Genomic DNA, 13,311 nt, shown 5'->3' with positions numbered 1-13,311 from the left:
ATCTACACATTGTGGGGTCGGGCTCCAAATTCCTTAATAGGACGCCCATAGCACAAAAGTTAATAACTAGAATCAACAAATGGGACTTACTCAAACTAAAAAGTTTTTTCTCAGCAAGAGAAACAATAAGAGAGGTAAATAGGGAACCTACATCCTGGGAACAAATCTTTACTCCTCACACTTCAGATAGAGCCCTAATATCCAGAATATACAAAGAACTCAAAAAATTAAACAACAAGATAACAAACAACCCTATCAACAAATGGGCGAAGGACCTGAACAGACACTTCTCAGAGGAGGACATACAATCTATCAATAAGTACATGAAAAAATGCTCACCATCTCTAGCAGTCAGAGAAATGCAAATCAAAACCACCCTAAGATACCATCTCACTCCAGTAAGATTGGCAGCCATTATGAAGTCAATATTTACATTTTTAAGAGTTAACAACAGAGCTTGGGTTGTAGCTCAGTGGCACATTGTTTGCCTAGCACATGTGAGCCATTGGGGTTCGATTCTTAATATTACATAAAAATAAACAAATTAAAAAAAGCATGCTGTCCATCCACAACTATCAAAAAATTTTTCTTTAATTAATAAAAAAGAGTTAAGAACACCTGGATAGGATGTATCTTTTCACATTAATTGTACTCATCTGTTTTTTATCTTATAACTATTTTCACATTTAACTTGGTAAGAACTTGAAATAGACCTTCCGAATTAACATTTCATAATATTTTTCTAATGGAACTTGGTGTAACCCAGACATCACAATGGATTCTTCCCTTCCTAACTCATTCCATTCAAGGCTAACAGTTTTATAACAATTTTTGTGCTATCTCTTTGAGTTCTCAAAATTCCTATCAAGAAATAAGAAGTAACAGTAGGTAACATTTATTAAGCATATTTGTGCAGGCAGGAGCACTTGCAATTTTCAGGTATAGTATTTAACTTTCACAATCACCCTACAATGTAAGTATCACTATTACTCCCATTTAACAGATGAGAAAACTGATGAGCAAAGGTGAAGCTAGGATTCTAACATAGCCACTTGAATTTTTGACTCTGTGAGTTGATTTAAAGTATGACTTCTCTCTTGCAATAGGGTGTACCTTTCTAGCTTTGGGCTCTAGACATTTCACACTTTTAATAGTGCAAAGATAGTGTCTATGCACAGTCCCTGCATTGTTTTACTCACTTATTTTCAGCAACTGATGAATCATTTTCAGCAACTAATTCATCAGTCTTCCAAGTGAAATCAAAGTTGCTTAATCTTGTCAGTGTCTGATCTCCATCTAGGGGTCCATGTCCTATAACAGCACATTATTTGGTGTCTTGAAATACTAGTCCTACACTAGTCCTACTAAGCAACTGAAAAACTTATATTCAAAAGAACTAATTCTACTATAAAAAATGACAATGATATGTATAATATTATTTTGAATCTATAAAGCCTTTGGGAAACTCTTTTATAATAAAATGTTTTAAATGCCTTCAATTTGCATAAAATCTACATAATGTGCATATAAAACTTAGAGTAAAAAGCTTTCCAATCAGGGCACATTGGCATGCTACTTAGGACACTGGGAGACCAGGAGGCTGAGACAGGAGGATCACAAGTTAGAGGCCAACCTCAACAACTTAACAAGACCCTGTCTCAAAAAAAATAAAAATAAATAAAAAGGGTTAGGGATATAACTTAATGGTTAAGTGCCCCTGGGTTCAATCCATAGGACAAAAAAATATATACACATAAATGTTTCCACATTCATTTCCTTTTTCTGAGTATAAGTATGTTAGAAAATGTTGGTGTGACTACAATTTAATAAAAATAATCATTATTATTAAGGGGAAAAATATGGTCACCTGCAGAAGTAACTAGGCTTCCATACTGTGAGAGCTTGGACAGACCCCTGCACTGTTTGGGTGCATTATCTACATTCTTACCTGTTTGGCTCTATGTTAACCACTTTGACCTATCTCCTGTCAACACTTATTTTTGTGCCCTTAATTCTGTGGCATCCAGTTTTATATCCACCTGGCAGAGCTTTATTGCCAGCTGTTTCAAAATCCATTTCCCTTCTCAATTTCAACACAGGAAGCTTAAAAATATATGCAAACATATGTGGCTCAACAGGTATCAAAGTTAGATTTTATGCAACCATTTTAAGTATAATATATATGATATGATATATACACACATGTGTCTTTAGAAACTTCTCAAAAGAAAAAATATCAAAAAGAGAGAAAATAAAATTTAATTTTAATTAATATATCACAAGATATACTTATAGTTGAATAGTTTTTGTATTCCTTGCTTTCCAAATAAAAAATCTTACTTATTGTTCACTACTTTTTTTGAACATTGAATTTCATTTTCTACACTCTTGCTTATTAGGCTTAAAATGATGTTTATGCATATGTTTAACACTAGTAATAAAATTCCTTTTCACTTCCTCATCTTTGGAAAAAATTAACAAACCTGAAAATTAACTTTTATTTCCTCTCTCTTTATTTCCTCTCTCTTTTTTGTTTTATTCTCTTTTCTTTTGATATGTTTCTAAAAACACAGTCTAAAACTGCTAAAGATGAAAGTGTTCATAGAACTTTAAAATTCAGCTTCTTTCACTAATTTTAATCTAGTCTGGGCTCCTCCTCCATTTTCATCAGTGCTGATAATGTTTAATTTCATAGAAATCTACATTTCATCAGAAATCCCAAATATATATCTATTTCAGTTCCTTGTGTATGTGGTATTAACTGCTTCCAAACTGTTTCAGTTTATATTTCTGAGTCTAATTTTATTTCTCCAATAGTTTTCCAAAATGCTTATTTTATTTTAATTCCTTCTTTTATTATTTTTTCTTGAAAAAATTCTGAAGATATGTACATATGTGTGTATATGTGTGTGTGTGTATAACAAACCTGAAAATTAACTTTTATTTTCTCTTGTTTGTTATTTTCTATTTTCTTTTGATTTTTTAAAAATACATATGTGTGTACATATATGTACACACACACATATATACACACACTACATGTATGTATGTATATATATATATATATCTATATATCTATATATCTATATATATATATATAGATATAGATATATATATAGATATATATATATATATTTCACACACACAATACATACATGCACAGACATTTTCTGGATATATATTATGTATATTCAGAATAAATCCTAATATGTATCTGTAAGTGTTTGTTTATGTGTGTTTGTGTGTGTGTCTAATTTTATTAATTTCTATTTTCCTTTAATTTATTCTTTTGTTTTTCTTTATTTTATAGGCCAGTTTTACTTTTAATTTAATTTATATTTCAATTCATTTTCTTTTTTCTTGATTAATAAGAAAGCATTTTTAAGCTACAGATTTAATCTGAATATAGCTTCGGATACTTTTGTATAAATATAGAGGTTGTATCAAGAGTTTATAGATCTTCTTTGAACTAATATTCATTTATGTACTTTTTAATAATTCAGACTTTATGGTATTCATCACTTTTTTCTTGAATTTGGGTCGAAATTTATAACGTACAATTTCAATTCTGAGAAGTTCATTAATGCTAAATTTGGGTTACAGGATGTATTTTCAAAAACAGAACCACAAGGGAGGTCCAACATGGCAGATTAACATGAGGCAGCATTTCTCTTAGCTCAGCTACTATTTTAGTCAGCTCGTTCACTGCTATGACTAAAGGATCCCACCAGAACAATTAAAGGGGAGGAAACATTTATTTAAAGGCTCACAGTTTCAAAGGTCTCAGTCCCTAGGAGGCTGGCTCCATTCCTTGGGCTCAAGGTGAAGCAGAACTTCATGGTGGAAGAGGGTGGGAGAGGGAAGCAGTTCTTATGATGATCAGAAGCAGGGAGACAGGTCTCCACTTGCCAGACACAAATATATACCCTAAAGCCACGCCCCCAATGCTCCATGTCTTCCAGCCACACCCCACCTTTCTTCATTAATACTGAATTAATCCCATGAGGTGATTAATTCACTGATTGGGTTAAGACTCTCATAACCCAATCATTTTTTTTTTTTTCGGAACCTTCTTGCATTCTCTCATACGTCAGCTTTTTAGGAGAAGCCACATCCAAACTATAACAGCTACTTAGAACTAAAGCAGTGTGAATACCATGTTTCTCCAAGGGTTAGAGTGAAAAATCCTGAGACCTAGAGGGGCATTCTGCCCTAGCCTAACCAGAGAATGTTTGACTCAATAATAGGATATTAAAAAACCTCTCCACCAGAGTTTACCGATCCTCCACAATGAGCCCATTTAGGAGCCAGAGACTGCAGCATGGCAGAGACTGTGAAAACTGTAAACCCAGATCTGTGAGTTTGTAGCTAGGTCTGCATAGGCATGTCTGAGCCTAGCAAACCTGTGCAAGGTCAGAAACAGAGATTTTAAACTAAGGAACACAGGATAGAAGGGCTCTCTCTAGCACTGTGAACCTTACAACTCAAAGGGTCTGATGGAGCTGGTTATGGTGGGTCAGAAGGTTGGAAAAGAGTGTGTGAGGATATTTTGCTCTCAGCTCACCCAGGCAGCTGGTCTGGCACCCACGGGGTTCTTGGAGCCCACCCAGACTGGCACTTGCCTGGTCCCCGACTCCCTCTCTAGTCTGGCATCCCCAGTCTCCTGAACCTGCTAAGCCTAGCACCAGTCAGGCCACCCAACAGGGCCCTCTGGCTGCCCAGTCTCTGGTATCCCAACCCCTAACCCCAGACTTGATCCATTGCTCTACTGACTAGCCTGCAGGGCAGCGACTGGCTCATGCTTCCCCAGTAGACCTTTGGCCAGCCTGCAGGTCACAGCACCAGGCTCCTACCCACCCAGTGAAGACCATCTGGGCACCCCCTGAATATGGCCAGGGCCAAACTTGCCCCACATGCCTCCTTGCTAACAGACTCACCAGGTCCAATACACAGCTTCAGGGCAGGACCACAAAATCCAGTACTATGAACTGATCCACCTGCCCCGAATGTGGCCAGCGGCTTTGTTGCCTGCCTGCAGCCCAGCCCACCCACACTAATCTCTAAAGAAGGAAAATTAGAAGCCTTAAACCCATCCAGATAGATGGGTAGACATACAAACAATATGAAAAAACAAGGAAACAAACCATTCCAAATAACCCAGACTACTTCAAATTAGACTCCTTTGACACCATAGTGGAGGAAATTTCAGAAATAGAATTCAGAAAGTTCATGTTAAAACTGATATACAACGGAAATTATAATGTAAGAAATAAAATCAGAGAGAATATGCAAGTAGTGAAAGATCCTTTCAACAAGGAGATAGAGTTCTGAAGAAGAATCAGTCAGAAATCCTTGAAATGAAGGAATCAATAAACCAAAATAAAAACTCAATGGAAAGTATCGCTATGGGTTAGAACACTTGAAAGACAAAAGTTTCAGGCAATGAAGACAAAATATATAATCTAGAAAATAAATTTGATCATGGGAAAAGATGTTAAAGAGCCATGAACAGAACTACTAAAGAATATGGGCTAACATGAAAAGACCAAATTTAAGATTTATCAGGATGGATGTAGGCTCAGAGATACAAATCAAAGGAATGAACAATCTTTTCTAATGAAATAATACCAGAAAATTTCTCAAACCTTAAGAATGAATTGGAAAACCAAATACAAGAGGCTTACAAAACTCCAAGACCCACTCCAAGGCACATTATTATGAAAATGCCTAACATATAGAATAAGTATACAATTTTAAAGGCTGCCAGAAAAAAAAAAAGGTCACCACCTTTATAGTAAAACCAATATGAATCTCACATGATTTCTAATCCTAGACCCCCAAAGCTAGAAGGTGTTGGAATAATATATATCAAGTTCTGAAAGAAAATGGACGCCAGATAAGAATACTATATCCAGAAAAATTAAGGTTCAGGATTGACTATGAAAAAAAACCTTCCATGATAAACAAAAGTTAAAATAATTCACAATTGGAAAGCCTGCACTACAAAACGTACTCAATAAAATACTTCATGAAGAAGAAATGAAAAATGAAAGTGAAAACCATCAAAGGGAGGAACTACACTAGAATAGCCAATCAAAGGAGAAACTAATTAAAATTAAAAACAAGAAATAAATCAAAATTACAGGGAATAAAAAGCATATCTTAATAATAACACAGAATGTAAATGGCCTAAACTCATTAATCAAAAGACACAGACTAGAAGATTAGATTAAAAAACAGAACCCAACAATATGCTGTCTCTAAGAGACTTACCTCATAACACAAAGCATGATACTGGCACAAAAACAGAACTGTGCATCAGTGGAACAGAATAAAAGACAAAGATACATACCCACATAAATATGGTTATCCCATGCTAGACAAAGGGGCCATAAATGTACATTGGAGAAAAGATAGCCTCTGCAACAAATGGTGCTGGGAAAACTAGAAATCCATGTGTAGCAAAATGAAATTAAACCCCTATCTCTCATCTTGTGCAAAACCCATCTCAAACTTGTTCAAGGACCTAGGTATTAGACCAGAGACCCAGTGCCTACTAGAAGAAAAAGTAGGCCCCACTCTCCATCATGTCAGTTTAGGGGCTGAATTCTTAAACAAGAATCCTAGAGCACAAAAAGTAAATTAAGAATCAATAAATGGGATAGCATCAAACTAAAAAGTTTCTTCACAGCAAAGGAAACAATCAAGAATGTGAGGGGAGAGCCTACAGAATGGGAGAAAATCTTTATCACCTGCACCTCAGATAGAGCATTAATCTCCCCACTATACAAAAAACTTAACTCCTAAAAAACAAATGACACAATCAATAGTCCAGCAAAGGAACTGAACAGGAACTTCACAGAACAAGAAATATGAATGGTTAACAAACCATTAATACAACATGAAAACATCCCTAGCACTTGGAGAAATGCAAATTAAAACTACACTGAGATTCAATCTCACTTCAGTCAAAATGGCTATTCTCAAGAATACAAGTAACAAATGTTGGTGAGGATGTGGGGGAAAAGGTTCATTCATATATTGCTGTTGGGACCGTAAATTGGTGCAACCACTCTGGAAAGCAGTCGGAATATTTCTTAGAAAACTTGAAATGGAATCACCATTTGACCCAGTTATCCCACTCTTCGGCTTATTCCCCAATAGCCAACATATGGAACCAACCTAGGTGCCCTTCAACAGATGAACAGATAAAGAAAATATGAAATACACGCACACGCACACACACACACAGACACACACACACACAGACACACACACACTGGACTATTACTCAGCTATAAAGAAGAATGAAATTATGAAATTTGCTGGTAAATGGATGGAACTGGAAAATATCATACTAAGTGAGATAAGCCTGTCCCAAAAAACCAAGGGTCCAATGTTCTCTCTGATATGTGGATGCTAACCCATAACAAGGGAGGGTGGGAGGGGAAGTATAGAAATTCATTGGATTAGACAAAGTAGAATGAAGGGAGAGGGGAGGTAAGAATAGGAAAGACAGTAGAATTAATCAAACATAAATTTCCTATGATCACATATGAATACACGACAACTCACAACATGTTCAACCACAAGAATGGGATCAAAATTATAATGGGTTACATCCCATGTATGTATAATATGTGAAAATACACCCTATGCTCATGTATATCCAAAAACAACAAGTAATGACAAATAAGACCACAAATGATCTTGAAGTATCTATCCATATGCTCTCAATGAAGTAGAGTTCAATCTTATTCCACTGATGAAATACTGAAAGAGAAATTTCAACAACTTCAATCCTAATGATTATGGTTTTGTATGAGATCTTTTGCTTCATGCATTTCAAGACGATATTATCTGAATCTTCATGTGACAGTCAGATCTTCTCTATTTTTTACCTGTCAATCTTCTTTGCCTGATGTTGACATTGTTATGGCTGTTGTATTTGTTGTTTATGCATTTAAGATGTTCACTATCACAAGTGAAACAGGACAATGAAGACTGACTTGGGCCAGTCATATCAAGTAGGATTGACTCTCCCGAACGCCCACCACAATTGGGGGGATGTTACTGTGGCAGAAGAGACAATGACTGTAATTCTGGCTACTGTCCATAATCAGACAGTAGCCAGCTGGAAGTTACGGAAACACTCTACTAGGAACAATAGAAATTAAAAATAAAGAAAATATATGCATTTATTTTTCCTATGGGAAGAACATAGGAGGTAAGCAAATGTTGGTATATACTATGTCCACCAGAGGCCTTTTTCTATTGAGCAAAATCTACCTTATCTTATAATTTGATTATGAGGAAGACTACAATTAACCAGATTAAATTCAGATTAAAATATAATTTTTAAATCAAATCTATGTTAGATTTTTAAATTATAGGTGAAGGTAGGAAAATTTATTTCTAATAATGAACTATTTTTTTACTGACTAGATTATATATCCCATAGTAAAAATAAAATGTTGCAAATTTAATTTTCAGAAAGTGTGAATTAAGCAACTTTTAAGATGTTAATATTATACATATGTACACATAATTCATATGCATATATTCTTCATTGATAACTTGCAATCATTAAGCATTATAAAACAAAATCAGAATTTATTCCCACCTTAACTCAATTATTTTTGTTGTTTCTAATAATCACTTATTCTTTTTCAATAATTTTCCAAAAAGAACATTTGTTATTCAATATGTATCACTTAAAACTGCTTATGGTTAAATGTATTTTCTCCCATTACTTTTTCTGTGCACTGGAAAAAAAAAAAAACTAACAGGGTAGGAACATTTACTACAATTCTGCCCTAAGAAAGCACTAAAAGTAAATTCATAGTATAAGTGAATAATGGTGTATCTCACCTCATTTTACTCTCAGTAATTGAGAGGGGAAACAGAAGATCTATTAAAAGGACCATTGCTGGTCAAGCACTAATGAGAAAATTTCTGAGTCACTGGCTGTCATGGTAACAGGGCATTATCAAAATCTGATTGGTATGCCCAGTAGCTACATAAGTGATAGACTACACTTCTAATTGTGTTGTCTCTGCTTGCAAGATGGGCTTCATGTTTCTCAGAGGTGAAAGGGTGTCACAGCTCTGCTTATCAGATGTGGGATTCTCTTCATGTTCATAAATTAAGTTCAAACATCTAGTACGAAGGATAAATTAAATTTTGAGAAGAGTTTTAAAAATTAAAACTAAAAAATCTGTTTAGTTCAGTCTTGTCATTAACTTATAAATTTCTCTATAAGTTTATTTTTTTTCCAATCTAATTTCATTGACATTCATACCAAAGATAAAACAAAGATGGATAAAGAAAAAGAAATTTCATGAAAATGAATAAAGAGTCCTCCTAAGAACAAAATTCCCAAATGGAGCAGTTTAGAAACTGCATCAAGAACTACAGATGTCCAGGAGTAGTTTAGAGAGATGTTAGCAAGAGATGGACTCAAGAATGTTTAAAAATATTAAGAAAAACAGAAAATGGGATTGGTGGTAGGAGCTGACCACAGAAACTGTAGATGGAGCTTTCAGTCCACCAGAAGCCTTCCATCTCTGTGTTTACAATGTCCTTTCTTCTGCCTTTTATCTTTGGGGTAGAAAATTTCAGTGCACTCTGAAAATTACAGAGCTCAGTGTTTTCAGAACTGCTTTACTCTCTTAAATATCTTGAGTGTCCTTGAATTTTTAAAGAAATTGATCACTTCCTTCTGATCTTTTCTGGTAGATGACTTAATTCTAAAAGGAAAACCTGCAAGATTAGCAGAGGCAAAGTAAACACTGGCATGCATTATTGACTGGAAATCCATATGCCTTTTCAGGACTTGTGAGCATAAGGAGCATTAATAATGCTTGCCCTGAGAAGCTTATTACTCTTGTTAAATGCATCAGCATGTGGACTTACATGTACCAAATATCAAAAGCAATCAATCTAAAGTCAATATAACAAAAGTCAAAGGCACAATTATCTACATGTTTCTAAATTCTATGGAAGGTACAAAGTTGCTGAGAGAAAAGTCATAGTCAAGGCCAGCGGAGTGAGGAAACGGTAAACAAGAGCATTTCCTGTAGGAATTCGGCTATTTCTGGGGTTATGTGCACTGACCTGGGATGGAGGCTGCAGTCTGAAAGCCAATCAGTGTGGCCGAATCCTGTGAGAAGTACATTGCCTTTTGGGAGGCCCACCACCTTCCAGAGGCGATCCTCGCTGCAGGAGACTAAAATGTCTTTGCAGGGGTGGATGATGATACTGCATAGGGAGAGAGAAGAAGTGTCAGGGGGCGATAAGGGCAAATGGTTTCAGAATGTGAGTACATGAAATGGCAGGGATGGTTCTTTTTCATCAAGGCAGGGTGGTTCCCAGTGCTGTCCCAGAAGTCAGAGGAAGCCCATTCCACATCTACTGTAGCTCTAACAAGAAGAGCTTCTGATCACCATCAATGTAATAACCTCACTGAACCTCAGATTTCTCATTTGCCAAATGAAGTAGTTGGTTTAGAAGACTGTTCATGTCTAATTCTGGCTTTAAAACCATAATTATATATTTTTTTTCTTTTAAAGAGGAAATGTAATACCAGTGATATGTTGGTGTTAGAATAGTTGGACCAGTGGCCATGCTTTTTATAAACAATCAAAATTCTGTTCCAATGATAGTTTGTCTTAAATCAGGCAATATCTAGGACAAGATCATGAATCACAACCACATTACCAAAGTTCTATAATAAACACTACAAATGAAACATTAACTATGTGGCCCACTATCTATACAAAGTGAAGGAGCACAAATTCTGTGCTAACACACCACTTTAACTGACTTCAGTCAATGCACAGTACAACAAATTACAGTAATGTATTCAAGATGCATAAAGCAATTCCAATTCTACAAAGGCATAGAGGGAAATGAAAAAGACATATGCAAAATTAATGATTAACACATTAAGCACTATTATTTGAACCAGGCTCTGATCATCATAACTATTTAAATATTGAAGCTAAACTATTCTAAAATCAAGAATCTACAAGGTTAATGCCTGATATTTTATCCACTGCAATGCTTTAATTTTATTTATATAGAGTTCCATCTACACCTTACAATATAATGGGAACAAATGTGTCCAATGTTAAGCACCTATTAAAATACCAGCCTAAATATTAGCAACAAATGGTTCAATTTCAGTTGGGCCATTTCAACTCAAAGATGGAAAACATGTACTTCCCTAGATAGTACAAGGAAACAAATGATGACTTTAGAAAATAGCAATCACATATTCTTTTTTCCCATAATCCATTCTATGAATGGCCGTGTTATTTTTCTTCTACAATATAGATTTTTAGGTTGAAAGAAATTATGGCTCTGGTCCATAGCTGCGTAACTCTAGGGCTTACATGAGAGCAAAACTTTTTTCGTTATCTCTCTCTTCTACCAATATCATTAAGTCCCCAGTTGTGAAATGAAAAGTCATTTCCTTGGATTAGACCAATATGGTTTTGGAATTCAAGGAGTATCTGTGTTAAGTTCACAGCACTGCAATCGCTATGGAAAAGGCCTTCTTTCTAGTGAAACACTGTTTCATTTTTTGTAATATTTTACTGCTCAAAATAAACACAGTGGAAAGAAAATTATTCATTTTGCAATTCATCATAATGTTGGTTTGTGACTTTCAGAAGGCCAATTCAAGAAAAAATTTATTATAGCTCAAACTGGGTAGAGGATACATTTATGGAACTTAATTAGAAGAAAAATATGATGAGAGGTAAAAATGTCAGATTGAAATGAATTCTATATTCAAATACATACAAGAAAGCAAACCAAATCCTTGAAGCTACTGAGGATGATGTATGTTGGTGCACAGCTTCCCTGGCAGACACATGCACACTTGACTAGATGATAAATTACCCTCTTTAAGTGAAGATAACTAAAATCATTGATGTCTTTACGAACTTTGAAAGATAAGTTTCCAAAATGACTTTTGTGAGGGGAGCTATTTGTAGACGTTAAGGGAAAAACAGAAACCCGCTAGTAGACAATCGGTTTGGAAGTATTTTTCTCCAATTCTCCTTCCTTCCACTTTGTGGACTTCTCTGTACCATGGTGACTTCTATTTCCACTCCACAGAGACTGGTTTCCTGATTCCTATCTAATGTCTAACATATGCTTGTGCATGCACACACACACACATACATAAACACATAAAGTAGCCCTCCTTGTATTTCACAAAAAAAGAAAGGAAACTAATAGAGTGGAGGAAGGAGATGCAAAGGGAGGTAGGAGGGGGGTGGGTATGGCAGTCCTGGGAACAAAAGCTACTCACTGATGCTGTGTCCATGTACAAATGTACCACAATGAATCATACATACATACACATGTATTTACACATAAATTATAATAATGTACTAATTAAAATAATAACAATGATAGAAGAGAGCATGTGAATCATGGGGGGGTGGAGAGAAGAGAAAGGGAAGAGAAGGTACTAGAGAAGGGGATTGAGCAAATAATTTTGTACATATGTACAAATACAGAATAATGAATCCAACTACTATGGAAAAATATAGTGAACCAATTTAAAAAAGTATCCCTCCCCCTTATCTGTGAGGGGTATACTTCAAGACCACCACTGGATGCATAATCCATGGATAGTGACAAACTACATCTACAGTGTTTTCTCCCATCAATACATACCTATGATAAGGTTAAATTTATAAATTAGACACAGCAAAAGATTAATAACTAATGACAAAATAGAAAAAATATAACACACATTTTTATGTTCATGTAGTCCATTAAAAAAATTGCTGCCTATCTTAACTAAGCACTTAATCACACACTGTGGCAATAACTTTTGAAGTTTGAGGTGTGATAGGAATGTTGGTGCAAATTACTTTTCCTTCTTCATGATTTCATTGTCAGAAGATTTGGCCTTACACATATATTTTATATAACATTTGAGCAAGAAAATAAAGATTTCAAATGCAACATATAGTTCATCTTCCCAGAAGCCTATGTAAATAGATCATAGGATCCATGCCACTAACACCCTGTGGTTTCTCCTACAGCATCAGAGCATCTTAACTGCAAAGGGTAGGGTCTCCTAGTCTTCTGAGACTGGTGTCTGGTGGTACCAGCTCTGATCTATATGCTGACAGTTCCTAGATATATATTATAAAATTATATATAATTAAATATACATAAATATATCTATATATACTATATATACATATTCTACAAATGTGTGTGTGTATATATATATATTCTGCAAATGTATATATATATGTACATTTATATATATATATATATATA

The 13,311-nt window shown here is 35.0% G+C and overlaps 1 protein-coding gene across 11 annotated transcripts in view; it reads right to left on the bottom strand.

Moving 5' to 3' along the window:
* Spag16 (sperm associated antigen 16) overlaps positions 1-13,311 on the bottom strand; it is a 925,858-nt gene that overhangs the window by 469,570 nt on the left and 442,977 nt on the right. For all 11 annotated transcript variants that reach the window (XM_048808488.1, XM_048808490.1, XM_048808489.1 and 8 more), the window contains one exon: positions 10,117-10,260. In XM_048808488.1, the coding sequence (XP_048664445.1) occupies positions 10,117-10,260 (144 nt within the window). The remainder of the gene's footprint in view (positions 1-10,116; positions 10,261-13,311) is intronic.

Source organism: Marmota marmota, unplaced genomic scaffold, assembly GCF_001458135.2.
Source record: "Marmota marmota marmota unplaced genomic scaffold, marMar, whole genome shotgun sequence".
NCBI classification, from domain to species: domain Eukaryota; kingdom Metazoa; phylum Chordata; class Mammalia; order Rodentia; family Sciuridae; genus Marmota; species Marmota marmota.
The sequence above is the reverse complement of the archived record's forward strand: the minus strand, read 5'-3'. Positions and strand labels throughout refer to the sequence as shown.